The sequence below is a fragment of the Meriones unguiculatus genome, chromosome 8 (genome assembly GCF_030254825.1).
Source record: "Meriones unguiculatus strain TT.TT164.6M chromosome 8, Bangor_MerUng_6.1, whole genome shotgun sequence".
Lineage (NCBI taxonomy): Eukaryota > Metazoa > Chordata > Mammalia > Rodentia > Muridae > Meriones > Meriones unguiculatus.
Genome location: NC_083356.1, coordinates 56,298,523 through 56,312,033, shown reverse-complemented (window position 1 = coordinate 56,312,033; position 13,511 = coordinate 56,298,523). Strand labels below are relative to the sequence as shown.

The 13,511-nt window shown below is 39.1% G+C and overlaps 2 protein-coding genes across 29 annotated transcripts in view; one reads left to right on the top strand and one right to left on the bottom strand.

Annotated features, from left to right (window-relative positions):
- Sybu (syntabulin) overlaps nt 1-4,695 on the bottom strand; it is a 102,079-nt gene extending 97,384 nt beyond the window's left edge. For both annotated transcript variants that reach the window (XM_060389467.1, XM_060389468.1), the window contains exon 1: nt 4,570-4,695. In XM_060389467.1, the coding sequence (XP_060245450.1) occupies nt 4,570-4,671 (102 nt within the window). In that variant the 5' untranslated portion in view covers nt 4,672-4,695. The remainder of the gene's footprint in view (nt 1-4,569) is intronic.
- The window catches only part of LOC110566038 (nonsense-mediated mRNA decay factor SMG5-like), a 150,148-nt gene that overhangs the window by 31,357 nt on the left and 105,280 nt on the right, over nt 1-13,511 (top strand). For 5 of the 27 annotated variants that reach the window (XM_060389442.1, XM_060389437.1, XM_060389449.1 and 2 more), the window contains one exon: nt 12,208-12,332. The exons of 21 other annotated variants lie outside the window; for them this stretch is intronic. The gene's annotated coding sequence lies outside the window, so the exon portion shown is untranslated. Of the gene's footprint in view, nt 1-4,731; nt 4,869-12,207; nt 12,333-13,511 lie in introns of those variants that run through there. One more of the 27 variants, XM_060389461.1, reaches the window with a different exon arrangement.

Genomic DNA, 13,511 nt, shown 5'->3' with positions numbered 1-13,511 from the left:
AGAATAAGAAGGAGCACATAGGAAGGCGTAGATGAAGGAAAGGGAAAGGATAAATGATGTCATTATATTATATTCTCAAAATATAAAAGAACTAGTTACAAAAAAAGAAATAACCATACAGTAGCCACCTCTCCATTTAGTAGACCAAGAACCAAATGTGTATGTAAGGATGTTCATCTAGATAACACAGAGTTTACAAGTCTACCACCTTCTGTCTCATGGAAACATAATGGCCCTTTCAAAAGCATGCATCATTTTAATAAATGCATTAAAGTGTCATTAGTTTTAAAAGCACCTAGTCACTCAGGCTATTATCCCATGACTTTTAAAGCTAGTTTAATGCATATTGATGGTGTGAAATTGATAGAATTACAAATTGAGTTTCCCTGGGCACAAGTTAAACCAAGAGAGTAGGGAGAAGACTGGTTAATATTACCCTCTACTCCTCTTTTCATCCATGCTACAAAATACATTACTCTGACCCAGAGAAAGAAATGAACAGTTAGTAGGTTGGACCTAATGTGATTTTTATGTTTTTTTTTTGTTTTGTTTTTTTTGTTTTTGCCTCAGAAAACTTTCTTTGGGTCATCAAAGGTTCATCATTTTCTTTGGGGAATAAGAAATAATCTTTTCATTGGAAATTAAATTCATATTTTATATATTCATTTTGAGAAATAGATAACTCCTTACTGTCTTTTCTTTCTTTGTCTCTACTTCGAGGACCATTCAAGATATTATTAGTTCACATTAGCTATCTCATTCTACCACAATTTATCAAAGTCAATAATGTTTAGGTAGTTTAATACTTGAGCTAAGTATTATGTTAATAAACATTATGAATACTAGTAAAACTGTGAATAATTGAAAAATCCAGAGTTTTGGTTTCAGAAACATGTGATACACTAAGACTTAATTTTAGCATGTCAAGTAGATTAGAAATGAATTTTCACTATGTCTTTTAGAAATATTAAGAAACAAAAAGCCTGGTCATTTTAATTACATTTTAAGGAAACAAAAAATGATTTCCAAAAAATGTTTTCCAAAGTACAAATTGCAAAACAAAACTTATAAGTTGGAAGTAAGCCTTTAGTGTCCCCTCAGGGGAGAAGCAGTAGACATCTGTAGTAAACCCTCACCAGAACTTGCAAGGCCTGATGATGCTAGAAATACTTGTTTCGAAAAGCAAATTCTCTTGATTTTCAAAAATTGTAATTTCAACCTATTATAAGTGAATGTCTTCCTGACTTTTAAAGCCAAGTAAGTACATTTGTGAAATAAATCTCATCTATAGGCAGTCATCTTGGGACATGTGGGAAAGCCTATGCGCTTCACTGAGGCGTCTGTGAAGTTTAACATGATAGCAGTATTGAGAAGTTCTGGTTGGGTTCCAGAAGATACACTGTGATTATGTGAGTTCTGAGTTAATGTCAATATAAAGATCCTTGAATCTTTCTAGTGCTGGAAAGGGCTGCCCTAGCATGGAACTCCTCTGGACACAGGCTCTTTGCAAGACCAGATGGAAAATAGTGAGAGTCAATAGTATAATAGTTTAGTATTAATACTTTCTCCTGCTGTTCTGTGTAACTAGGTTCCTCTCTCCCATTGCTCCCTGACTCATGCCTCAAACTGTGTATTGTCTCCCAGGGTGCCAAGTGTACAGCTGGAGACACAGTTGATTTTAGGTGATTCTCAGATAACTCTTTAAAAGCTATACATGAATTTTTCCTACATAGTAGAAAAATAACATATAAAACCTGATATTTTATGGGTTTCATTCTATAAATAAAGTCTAACAAAAAGCACAGTGTGCTTAAATAATATTAAGTAAATACGAAACAGATATTTAGCAATCGTGGAAATTATAACCGAGTCCAATAAAACTGACATTCTTGGAGTTCTGTATTCTCTATGCAGAAAGCCTGTATAGAGACTTGTCTAGCATTGCTAAGAACTTAGTCTTTAGTACGGCTTTAAGACTGCAGTAGTCTGGGGTCAGTTGGTAAGGGAGAAAAGCTCCCCCTTTCTCAGGACTAGGGGATAGGGATAAAGGAGAAGAGGGAAGGAGGTGGGACTGGGAGGAAACGAGTAAGGGGGCTAAAATCGGGATGTAAAATGAATAAATTAATAAAAGAAAAAATTGCATTAGTATAAACTGGGCTCGGTGGCTCACACCTTAATACCAGCACTCAGGGAGGCAGAAGCAGGCAGGTTTCTTAGAGTTTGAGCCCAGCCTGGTGTGAGTTACAAGAAAGCCAAAGATACACAGAGAAACCCTGTCTTGAGAAACAAAAACAAAACAAAACAAACAAACAAACAAAAGATTACATTAGCGTACTGTGGGGTTTTCTTTATTGGTGAGTAGAAACTCCTTAGAAAGATAGATCTTAAAATCCAAATTTGATTTATATTCTTGATTTCTTTTAAAGAGAGAAGCACTTATGAGCACATCCTTTCTATAGAAAATATGCCCCCTTCTATCAATTATAAAAGGTGATAGCTATGCATTCAGGTACCTGGGGCACAGAAAATATTTTGTTAAGGTAAAATAAAAATTATAGACTCAGGACCTTAGTATTTTAAACAGGAAAGAAAAATGTCAGGCTGCTAATTTAACACAGGAAGCATTTCAGAGATTGCTCCTCATTTTCCCCCAAATCTAAAGAAAAACCAAAAAACAAACACTGAAATAAGTATACACTGCTAAGATACTCTTAAATTAGAATATGCTAGTATCCTTCATGAGGAGTAATACCTGAAATGTGTATTTTGAAGTACAGTACAATAGATTATATACAAAAGATTGGTCTTTAACAATATCAGTAAAGAAGTGTGCAAGTATTAGTGTATGAGTGTGTGGATATATATATAAAACACAAGCATTTTAATTATGTAGTCTATACTTTAGATAGCACATGTATATAAATAACATTTTGTGGCTGCTCAGATTTATAAAAAAAGGAAATGTTTGGAATTTGATGTACTTGTAAAATAACCTTAAAGAAAGGTTTTAATTGTGAAATAATTACAGATTCATAGGAAATAGGAAAGAAAATAGAGAGGTCCTACATACCCTTCATCCAGTTTTTATTTCAACAGCTATATTTTATGGAGCTATAGCACAACATCAGAATCAGAAAATCAACATTGGTTTAATGTATCTAAAAATCTGATATTTTATCATGTGTATAGGTTTGTGTAACCATCATAATCAGGATGCACCTTGAGAGTCACACTTCTCTCAAGTTGTGGCTAAGCTCAGCAAATCACTTGTAGTTTGTAAAATCACTCATTTACACACACACACACACACACACACACACACACACACACACACCTGGATTTTAGGGCATGCTAGTTTGAAATTTGCCATTGGCTAATTATTTATACTTCTGATGAGTTTTTCTGCCAGCCTCAGTTGCTCATCTATAAAATTAGTCTGGGGACTGTGAGATGTCCCAGCAGATAAAGTTTCTTGCTTCTAAGCCTGAGCTTCACCCAAACCCATAGGTAGGAGAGCACTGACTCCTAAAAGTTGTCCTAGGAACTCCACAGAGGCTCCCTAAGATGCATGGGCCCAAGTACACATGCATGCACATGCACACAATCAAGTAAATAAACAAATAGATAAATAAACAAATAAGAAATTAGGGCCCAGTGTTTTTCAGAGTGGCACAATAACTTGATTGTTTAGTTTTATTAAGATATTACCTTAGAATTGGTTAAATACAGGGCTAGCATTGCTGCAGCAGAATCTAAGATGTAGATTCCAAACTACATGAGGCTCAAGCTTAGCTAGTTACTCATGCTCTGTGGTCACGAGCACTAGACACTGAGGGCAGTGTTTGAGAATCTGCAGTTGAGTCTCTCGCTTGGCTCCTTTGCCCTGGAGAAGATAGAAACACCAGGAGAGAAGCCTTCCCTCTAGTGGCTTCCTCACTTGAAGCGTTAGGTGTCTCCTTTCACACCAATTTAAGGTTCCAAATTCCTTCATTTGGTTGGTTCTACAACTCATTCCCATTATATATTTTAAGCTGTCGACATTAGGAGATGTTCTATCTCTCCAACCACATTGCAATGAAATCCAGATTCATCTTTTTCACCTTGGATAATCTTTATGAAAAAAAAAATCTCCTAGGAAACACAAACACTGGGGATTTGGGAACGATTTATTCCCCGGATGCCTTTTGGAGACACCTCATTACTTAATCTTCCCTTTAGAAAGGCGACATTTCCAAGTCTTCTTTCTGAGAAACATCAGTCAAGGGTCATCCAAAAACAGATGGCTAACATGCTGGCCTAGCCAGCCTGGCTGTTGCAGATTCTAGTCAGATCGTTTTAATAACCAATCAGATAGGGCCACTTTCGCCTTGGTGTCCCTCTGTAGAGAGCACCCCTGTGTCCAGTTTCCCATGACCTTCATGAGTTTGGCCAGAGCACCTTGGATGCCTCCTTGAAAGGAAGGGGTGGTTCTGGGGTCAGTGGTCCTCAGTCCTTTCTATCCTCATTGAACCCAAGACATTGGTTGCTCTCTGGGGCCCGCAGGCACTGACACCAAAGCGTGCATCTTACCGGTTCCTTTGCAGACCGTGTCCATAGCGCTGTCCAGAAGGTGTCCCTGCACGCCGGGTAGGCTTGGGCCGGGCTGGGCTGTCGGGCGGTGACAGGGTGCATGGCGACGGGCTTGTGCTCCGGATGGAAGAGCCGGCCCCGGCCCGCTCCCCCCGCGCCAGCCCGGTTAGCACACACGGTGCGGCGGCAGCCGGTGCGCTCGGGTCCCCTCGGCCTCTTGGCTTCTGGAGCCAGCGTGGCGGCACCTGGGGCTTCGGAACACGTGGAGACACGCACCGGAGATGAGAGACTCGATACGGGTAGGTGGGGGCGCAAAGACGCTAGCGTCCAGAGGACCGATTACCCCTAGGGTTCTTCCTCAGGAGCTCACAAACTGAAAGTCAGGCCGCTGTCACCAGGGCCTGTGTAGACCACAAGCTTGGGCTTCATTCAGCTCCCTGTGGGATGTCGCACTGCAGTACCTCTAGTTCCCGCCAGTTGGGGGAGCCCCATCTAGGGCGGGAGATGGGTGTCTGTGTTGTAGGGCTGCACTGACACCCTGGGGGCGGTTGTGAGCCTAGGGCAGGCGTATTCTGAGATATAAAACCCTGGAAACTGCAGTGTGGACCAAGGTGGTCTTTAGAACAGCCTGTCCTTGGAAAAATTCCCCTCCCCACACAAAACTGCTTGGGATCACCTAAGGAGACAGAACTCCCAACTGGGGACAAACACTTATACAAACGCAGGCCCTTTCTAAGTTCACCAATTACTTTACCCACTTCCTCCAAGCAAGGCATTTGTCTAACGGTTCTGATTTCTGACCCAGGAACATACATGGCCATTTACTTTCTGGCTCTTAGGAGATAATAGCATTAACAGAGCAGCAGCAGCAGCAACAGATTAACTTCTTTAATATTAGTGAAATGGAGATAGAATTTGTGCTGTTTTTAAGAAAGGCTGAACAGACTGAGAAGGCTGGAGAGAAATCGTGTTTGAATTTGTTAGTTCTAATACAAAAATAAACCTCAACTTCTCTTCTCGCCTTTCTGGAAAGGTAAGATTCTAAAGAGACCAATAGGAAGACAGAGTTCCAGTTAGTCTATCAAAAACTTCTAAGTCCTCCAGAATTCTTCAGCACTAGTCTAGTTGCTGTTCTTCTCATGACGTAAGGGGTCAAGGCCATCCACAACCGGAGGCTAATGACTTCCACGTAAATTTCTTACTATTTTGGGCTTTTTGTTGTTGTTGCTGTTGTTTTTACTTACTCCTGTTCAGCATTTGTGCCCTTGCAGGAACCATTCCTGTAAAGGCTGTTTCTGTCTTGTCTCATCCACCTACTTCTAGATAACATCATAGTCCCTAGAGTTCTGACCACAGATAGTTTTACATAAACCTTTTCCTTTTTCCCTGCCATCTGCCACCTCCCATCCTTCATTTCTCTCTTTCCTTTTAAAATTTGTTATTAATAGATCTTAATATATACTTTGACCCACTCACTCCATTTCTGTTCAGGCTCCAACCATTGAATTTAATCTTCTAATCTTCTATTGGCTTTTAATGGATAGATGCAAGTTCCTGCTATGACTTTTGGTTAAAATTTGTGGTTGTATTTTGTTTCCTTCATTAGCTTGGTTTAGGTTCTCTCCAGTCTGGGCCCTTGGAATTTGGTTTCCTCTGTCTGCAGCCCAGAGCTTTCAGAGTGTCTGTATCAGATACTGTGTTCCTTGAACTCCCTGTGAGTCCTTTAACGATCATTGTGGAGCCAGAAAAAGAAAGTACAGAAGAAATCCAGGTGATCAGTTGTAAAGTGAAACAGCTCGGCCCTTACAACATAGATTTCAACTGTTTGGAAAGAAACATCATTAAATTTTTATACAGAAGACTGAAACTTTTAAAACATAGAGTGCGGTGTGTTGAGTGTGAGGGCTGGGCTGAATATACTGGGCAGCCAGGGTGGAGGACTTCCCAACAGTGGCTGTGTTCCTCAGTCCTTGCAGGATAGTGCACAGGCATAAAAGGATCTTTTGTAATTGAGGATATAATGAATACCAGGAGCCTAACTTGAAACTAAAACTGTATTCATTTTTATTTAACTGTAATTTTTTGAGGGTTTCATACATGAATACAGTAGCTATGATGTCTTCTTTCTCCCAAATTCATGATCTCTTCTTTATCATATATGTGTATATACATACATATATGTATATATATATGCACACATACACACATATATACATATGCACAAATGTATATAACTCTACTAACTCAATTTAGTGTTGATTATAGGTATAGGTGTCCAGGGCGGACCACTTGAGATTGGACAGCCTATGTGAGAGGTCGTCTGCGGGGAAGCCTGTAGCATGGACTGCATGGAATTTTTCCTGTCCATGCTGGCATGCTAAGAGGTAGTTAACTTTTAAAAATTATGCGATATTCCTGCTCATTGAAGCAGCTTTCTGGAGGCAGTCATTTATGCAAAGTAATATATAAGTGGGAGAAGCAGTCAGTACTCTTGTATTGAGAAGGGGGTAATTTTGGTCTCATGGGTCTTTTCAGTACTTGTATGTCTTGCTATGACTTTCCTCATTTCTGTGATAAAATACTCAAGAAGAGAAGTCACAGAAGGGAGGATGTGTTGGGGCCTAAGTTTTGAGAGGATACCACCATAACAGAGAACGCACATTGGTCGGCGGGTGTGGTGGCTGGTGACAATGTGTCGTCAGCTAGCAAGCAGAGAGATGGGCACTTGTTCTCAGACTGCTTTCTCCTTTTCATTCAGCCTTAATTGTGCCTGGAAACTCCCTCATGGACTTGTACAGGTCTATTTCCTAGATGATTGCAAATCAATTCAACTTGACTGAAAAGATTCTCTGTTGCAGCACTAAAACAAACTGGCAGAAGCTCTCTTAAAGGTGCATTGGCTTAGAGTCTTCTAAAAACCCTTATGAAGATTAGAAAATAGGGTTAGAATTCCTTAAGCCATATATAGAGACATTTTTATTAGTTAAAACAATATTTCAGGCAATTCCTGGTACACAGCATGATTATGAAAATTAAAGTACTAGCTAATATACGTTCTTTAATAATAGATTTGTGAAATGAAATGCAATACATGGTGAATTTGAAGAAATCTCATTACCTCTCTGAGTCTATAGACATTCACTGTGATGTAAAAATAGTATAATGTCCTGTCAGGTGAATGTCAAAGGAAGCAATAGAAATGACACTACTCTGTGAACTTGAACTACATATTTATTATCAGATACAACAATAAAGGGGAGCCACACAGAAATCACACGATGCACTGAGTGGAAAAGGGATATCCTGTAAGTTAAGTCAGGCCTGCATGCATGCACACTTATAGATATTGTTTTTGTGCTTGGATAAGGAATTTATAGATAATTTAATTTGTCCCATTTTACATGTTAAGAGATAAATATTCTTAAATTTTCTATGGTCATATTAGCACACCCAGAATACAGTTGAAAACTCTCTAAAAGGATGGTACAACCAATGAAAAAGAGGTCACAACTTTGAAGCATGAGTGGGGAGGGGTAGTGTTTGGAGGAAGTAAAAGAAAGGGAGAAGTGTTATAATTAAATTATAATCTCATTTTTTTAGAAGGGTAGTGCTTTGTGAAGTGGCAGAGTCAGTGTTTTTTGAGTGACTATTATATGACAGCTAGTTGTTAGAAATACAGCAAAGCACAAAGTAGTTACTATTTGAGCTGCCATCTGGCCCTCAGAAGAGACTAAGTCAGGTTGGGAGTCAATACATGAGAACTGTGTTTGAATATAGAATTCTGTTATTGATTGTTGGTCTTGCTGAGTAATTGCAACAGCTTCCTGTTATTATTACGTTTAATCATACTATGAGGTTTTGGACCAAAAGGTAAATGCAGCTAGTGTAGTAGTTTTAGAAAAAGGGGAAATAGACTGTCATCAAATTGGAATGAATATCTTTAATAACTTATGCAAGGTGTAGCTAGCTAGTAATGCACTGAGGGTGACTGTTGAAGAAAAAATCATCATAGCAGCAAGTTTCTGAATTATGGACATAAGAGATCAGGGTTGGGCCCACCACGGTGGTGTGTCACTGAAGGTTGTGTTCAGGGCATTATTTTACAGGATAGCTGTAGTTATAAGAGTTGCTTATAAAGTGTTTCATGGTGTTAGAGCACCAGTATATTTTTCACAGTACAACTAATATAGAGACATTGGTTGTAAGAGCAGTACACATGATACAGATGCCAACAGATGAAGGAGACCCTGGCAAGGACAGCTTTGAGATTTTACAAGTAAACTGTGGTCAGCAAGGCTCAGCTGATGACATGGCTTCAAATTGTGCATAGAATTGCTTTTGTGTATGTAGCCCTGGCTGTCCTGAAACTCACTCTGTAGACCACGGTGGTCTCAAATTCACAGAGATCCGCCTGTCTCTGCCTCCCGAGTGCTGGGTTAAAGTGTGTGTCACCACCACCCAGCAGCATATTTAGAAATTTAACACATTTACCCTGTGACTAATTAGGGTACTCCATTGCTAGAGAGACTAAGAATTGAGGGACTTAAAAAGTGTTTGGGAGTTATTACCATTAGGTGTTTCTTTTTACTTGTGTCATTTTTCTCTGCACAGTGCCTGGTACAGAAAGTAATGGTGATATCTGTATCATATTGAGTACTTGACACTTTATTGCACTCATGCCTTGCCTTAGTTTATGCTTTCTCCAAATTAGCATATAATAACATTCAGACAGTCCTTATATACTCTGTTATTATCTCTTGAATAAAGTAGGTACTTAATGAAAATTGATTCCATTAATGTGTCTTAAAATGTGATAGCATATTATTTCAGAGTAGAGGACTACCTGAAATTCCTGGGAAGGAACCTTCTGTCTCTGAAAGTAGCACAGTATTAATCTCTGCTAAAAATTATACATGACCATGATTGAATAGCTGAGACTTAAAGAGAGTTATGGAGGTCAGTAAGAGACAACCCATGAAGACAGTTTGAAATCACCCCAGTGTTTTTCAAATCTGTTATTATTCTTATCTTTTCCATTAAGTTCATCTGCTTCAAAAACTTTTTCTTCTACCTTAGCTTTTTATTATTGAAAAATTGATTTTTTATACAAAACAAAGATATAGAATAATATAGAAATAGATTTTTTATACAATATAGTCTATAATTTTTACTCCCCCATCCCAATTCCTCCTGTCTTGATTCTCACCCTTTCTGTCTCTCCTTAGAAAACAAACAGGTATCCAATAAATAATAAAATACAATAAGATAAAACAAAAGAAGCAAATCAGAATAGGACAAAACAAACAAGAAAAAGCACAATAAACACATATAGATGCAGAGACACATATGTTCACACATGCAGGAATTTCTTAAAAACACAAAACTAAAAGCCATAATATATACACAAATAACCGTCAAGGTGGAAAAAGAAAAATGGCCTGGCTCAACATGATGAGATAAAGAACCTCCAAGGAAGCCATTGAGTCCACTTTGTGTCAGCCGTCCACTGCTGGGCATGGGGCCAACCCTTAAGAGTGGTTTGTTTCTCCAGTGAGAATCTGTGGGAGAGAAGTATTTTTTTTTTTTACTTGCAAGTGTGTGTTTCAGTTTTCGCAAGAGCCAATCACCATCCTATTACCTGTGGAAGGTTGAGCATACTTAACAAGTCTGCCAGCATATGGAGCTTCTAAAGGCAGGATGGCAAATACGTTAACTCCATCTCCTCTATCCTAAGCAGGTGTTACCAGAGAAGCAAGAATACTAGTTGATAGTCCTTATGATTCATAGGTGGTCTCACATGCTTCCTTGACAGAGCCATGGGCTGTCCCTGTGATTGATTGGATTTACTAAGACTTTAGTAGACTTCAATAATGACTTAATAATGACACATTAGTAAGTATGCATGCATTAGATTTAAGTTCACATTTACCTAAGACAGCTACACGTGTAGTCTGTGTATGTATATGGACACGTGTATTATAGGTGAGGTAGTATTCATTTTCAAGTTGTGTTTGTCTGTCTGTCTGTATGAATGTGTGTCTTATGTGAATGTCTATTTATGTATGTGAGATAAAAGAAAACATAAGTATTAGCATTTTATTTAAAATGATGCCACATATAAACAACAGATATTATATGAAAGAAGTTTTATTGGGGGGGGAGGAAGGGAAGTAGAAGAGAGTTAGGGCCTGAGGGAGCCATGAGGGCAGAGAGAGAGAGAGAAAGAGACAGAGACAGAGACACACACAAAGAGACAGACAGACACAGAGAGAGAGAGAGAGAGAGACAGAGAGAGAAAAAAAATGGGGGGAGTACCCCAACAGAGAAAGGGCAGAGAGGACAACAAGAGAGCAAGAGACAGGGAAGACCACCGGTTATGCGGTTATGCCTGAAGTATCTGGCCCAGATGATGTCATAGAATGCAAGTACTGACATAGGATATTATCAGGACCCTAAGGGTCCCTAAGGGCAGGCCAGTTGAATTGCCTGCACAACATACCACCAAGGGAGTATTAAAGGCATATCTTTAGTTCTGGCTTTGGCATTAAAATTGACAATAAAATCTAAAAAGTCTCTAAAGAGTAGTGTGTATTATATAGGTTTGCCAGTTCTAAGAACTTATTAAAGCAGGCCTCTCAGGTCAGTCATGTGATTCAGAGTTAATATTTTATTTATAGGAAGTTCCAACTTAGAATCTTATCTATTTTGAACTGTCTAAGAGCCTGAGCTATTTGGATATATTAGCTTTACAAAAAACTCACCATTGTAACTGAGGTCTTAATTTAGTTCTCAATGATAGTAATTCAGTTCTGTAACTCTTTGGAATGGTGGCCCAGACGTATGCATCATAGCTTCCCTCAAGTATTTCATGTCCTGAGTGAATTCTCCCTTCTTGCCAAAATGGTTCATATGCAGAACATCCATTAATATTCTAGAGAGTGATGGGTGCAACATTCAGAAACTCCGCTCTCAAAGCTTACATCACATGCTTCCACATTCTCCCATAGGGCTTTAAAATCCCATTTAAAAATCTCAGAGTGTGTTATGCTGTAATTGTTATTATCTTCCACTGAAGTAGAACCCTATAGGATAGGATTGAATCACTGTTTCTGCCTCTGTTGGTTAAAGTAAAGATTGGCAAATCTTTTCTGTAAAAAGATATGTAAAGATTCTGTAAAAAAAAAAAAAAAAAAAAAAAAAAAAAAGACATTTTAGAACCGTTGGTCAATTTGTTTCTGCCACAAATGCTAAGTTTGCAATCTAAATGTAAAGCTACCATAGATAACATAAAAACAAGTACATATGTCTGTGTTCCAAACATTTCCATTTACAAAACAAGGCATCAGGTTAAAGTTTGCCCGTCCTACCATTTGTCCTACCATTTGTTGGCATGTAAATGTTGAATAGAATTTTGTTGTTGATTTTGAGACATGGTTTTAGTATGTGGCTCAGGCTAGTCTGGAATTCACAGTCTTTTTTTTTTTTTTGCATTAATATGGGGATTACACACATAGTTTTTGGTAGTTTCTTTTAAAATTGTTATTAGTAGTGGTATTTTAGTTTTTTTCTTTTTCTTTTTTTTGTGAATAAGTAAAGTATGAAAGTGTCTGGCAGCTTTCTTTTTTTCTTTTCTTTGAGATGAAATGACTAAAGTAGAGTATGGAAAAATCCTGTGATGGACCATCGGCAGTGATTCTAGAAGTCCAGAACACATCATCCTAATCTAAGAAGAAGAGGAAACTAGAAAATGTTTCCAGGAAAAGGTAGATTCTGAGTCCTGTTTTGAAGAAACCCAGAGGTTATATGCTTGGGATTAGAGAGAGGGAGAGAGAGGGATGCTGCTGGCGTGTGTTGCTAAGTACCAAAGCAGAGAGTCAAGCACATAGCTACACAACACATGTAGAGAACTTCAGCTAGCATAATATGGAAACTGTAGTTACAGGACGCAGTACTACAGTTTATTCCTATGTTAGTGTTCTAACATTCTTGTCCATTTTTTTTAAATTTTGTTTTTTTCTTATCAGTTACATTTTATTAACTCTGTATCCCAGCTGTATCCCACTCCCTCTTTCCCTTCCAATCCCACCCTCCCTCCCTCATCTCCACCCTGCCCCTTTCCAAGTCCACTGATGGGGGGGACCTCCTCCCAATTCATCTGATCCTGTTTTATCAGGTATCTTCAGGACTGGCTGCAAAGTCCTCCTCAGTGGCCTAACAGGATTGCTCCTCCCTTGGGGGGTGGGGAGGTAAAAAAGCCAGCCATTGACTTCCTGTTAGAAATAGTCCTCATTCAGAAAGGCAAACAGGATAGACATTGGAAGAGGCAGAAAACAAGGAACGTGACAGGAGGCTGCTATACAGTGCCTCTGAAAGACTCTGCCCAGCAAGGTATAGACTCATAGCCAAACTTTGGACAGAGTGCAGGAAATCTTATGAAAGAAGGGGGAGATAGAAAAACCTAGAGGGGACAAGAAGACCAACAGAGCCAAAAAAATCTGGGCACAGGGATCTTTTCTGAGACTGATACTCCAATCAAGGACCATGTAAGGAGATAACTTGGAACCCCTGCACAGATGTAGCCCATGGCAGCCCAGTCTCCAAGTGTATTCCCTAGTAATGGGAACAGGACTGTCTCTGTTATGAACTGAGTGGTCCACTCTTTGATCACCTCCCTCTGAGGTGGGAACAGCCCTACCAAGCCACAGAGGAAGACAGTGCACCCAGTCATGATGAGACCTGATAGGCTAGGGTTGAATGGAAGGGGAAGAGGACCTCCCCTATCAGTGGACTAGGGGAGTGGCATGGCAGGAGATGAAAAAGGAAGGGTGGAATTGGGAGGAGATGAGGAAGGGGACTATAGCTGGTATGCAAATTGAATAAATTATAATAGATAAAAAGGAAAACAAAAGAAATTTATTATGTATATTATATGATCTAAAGTA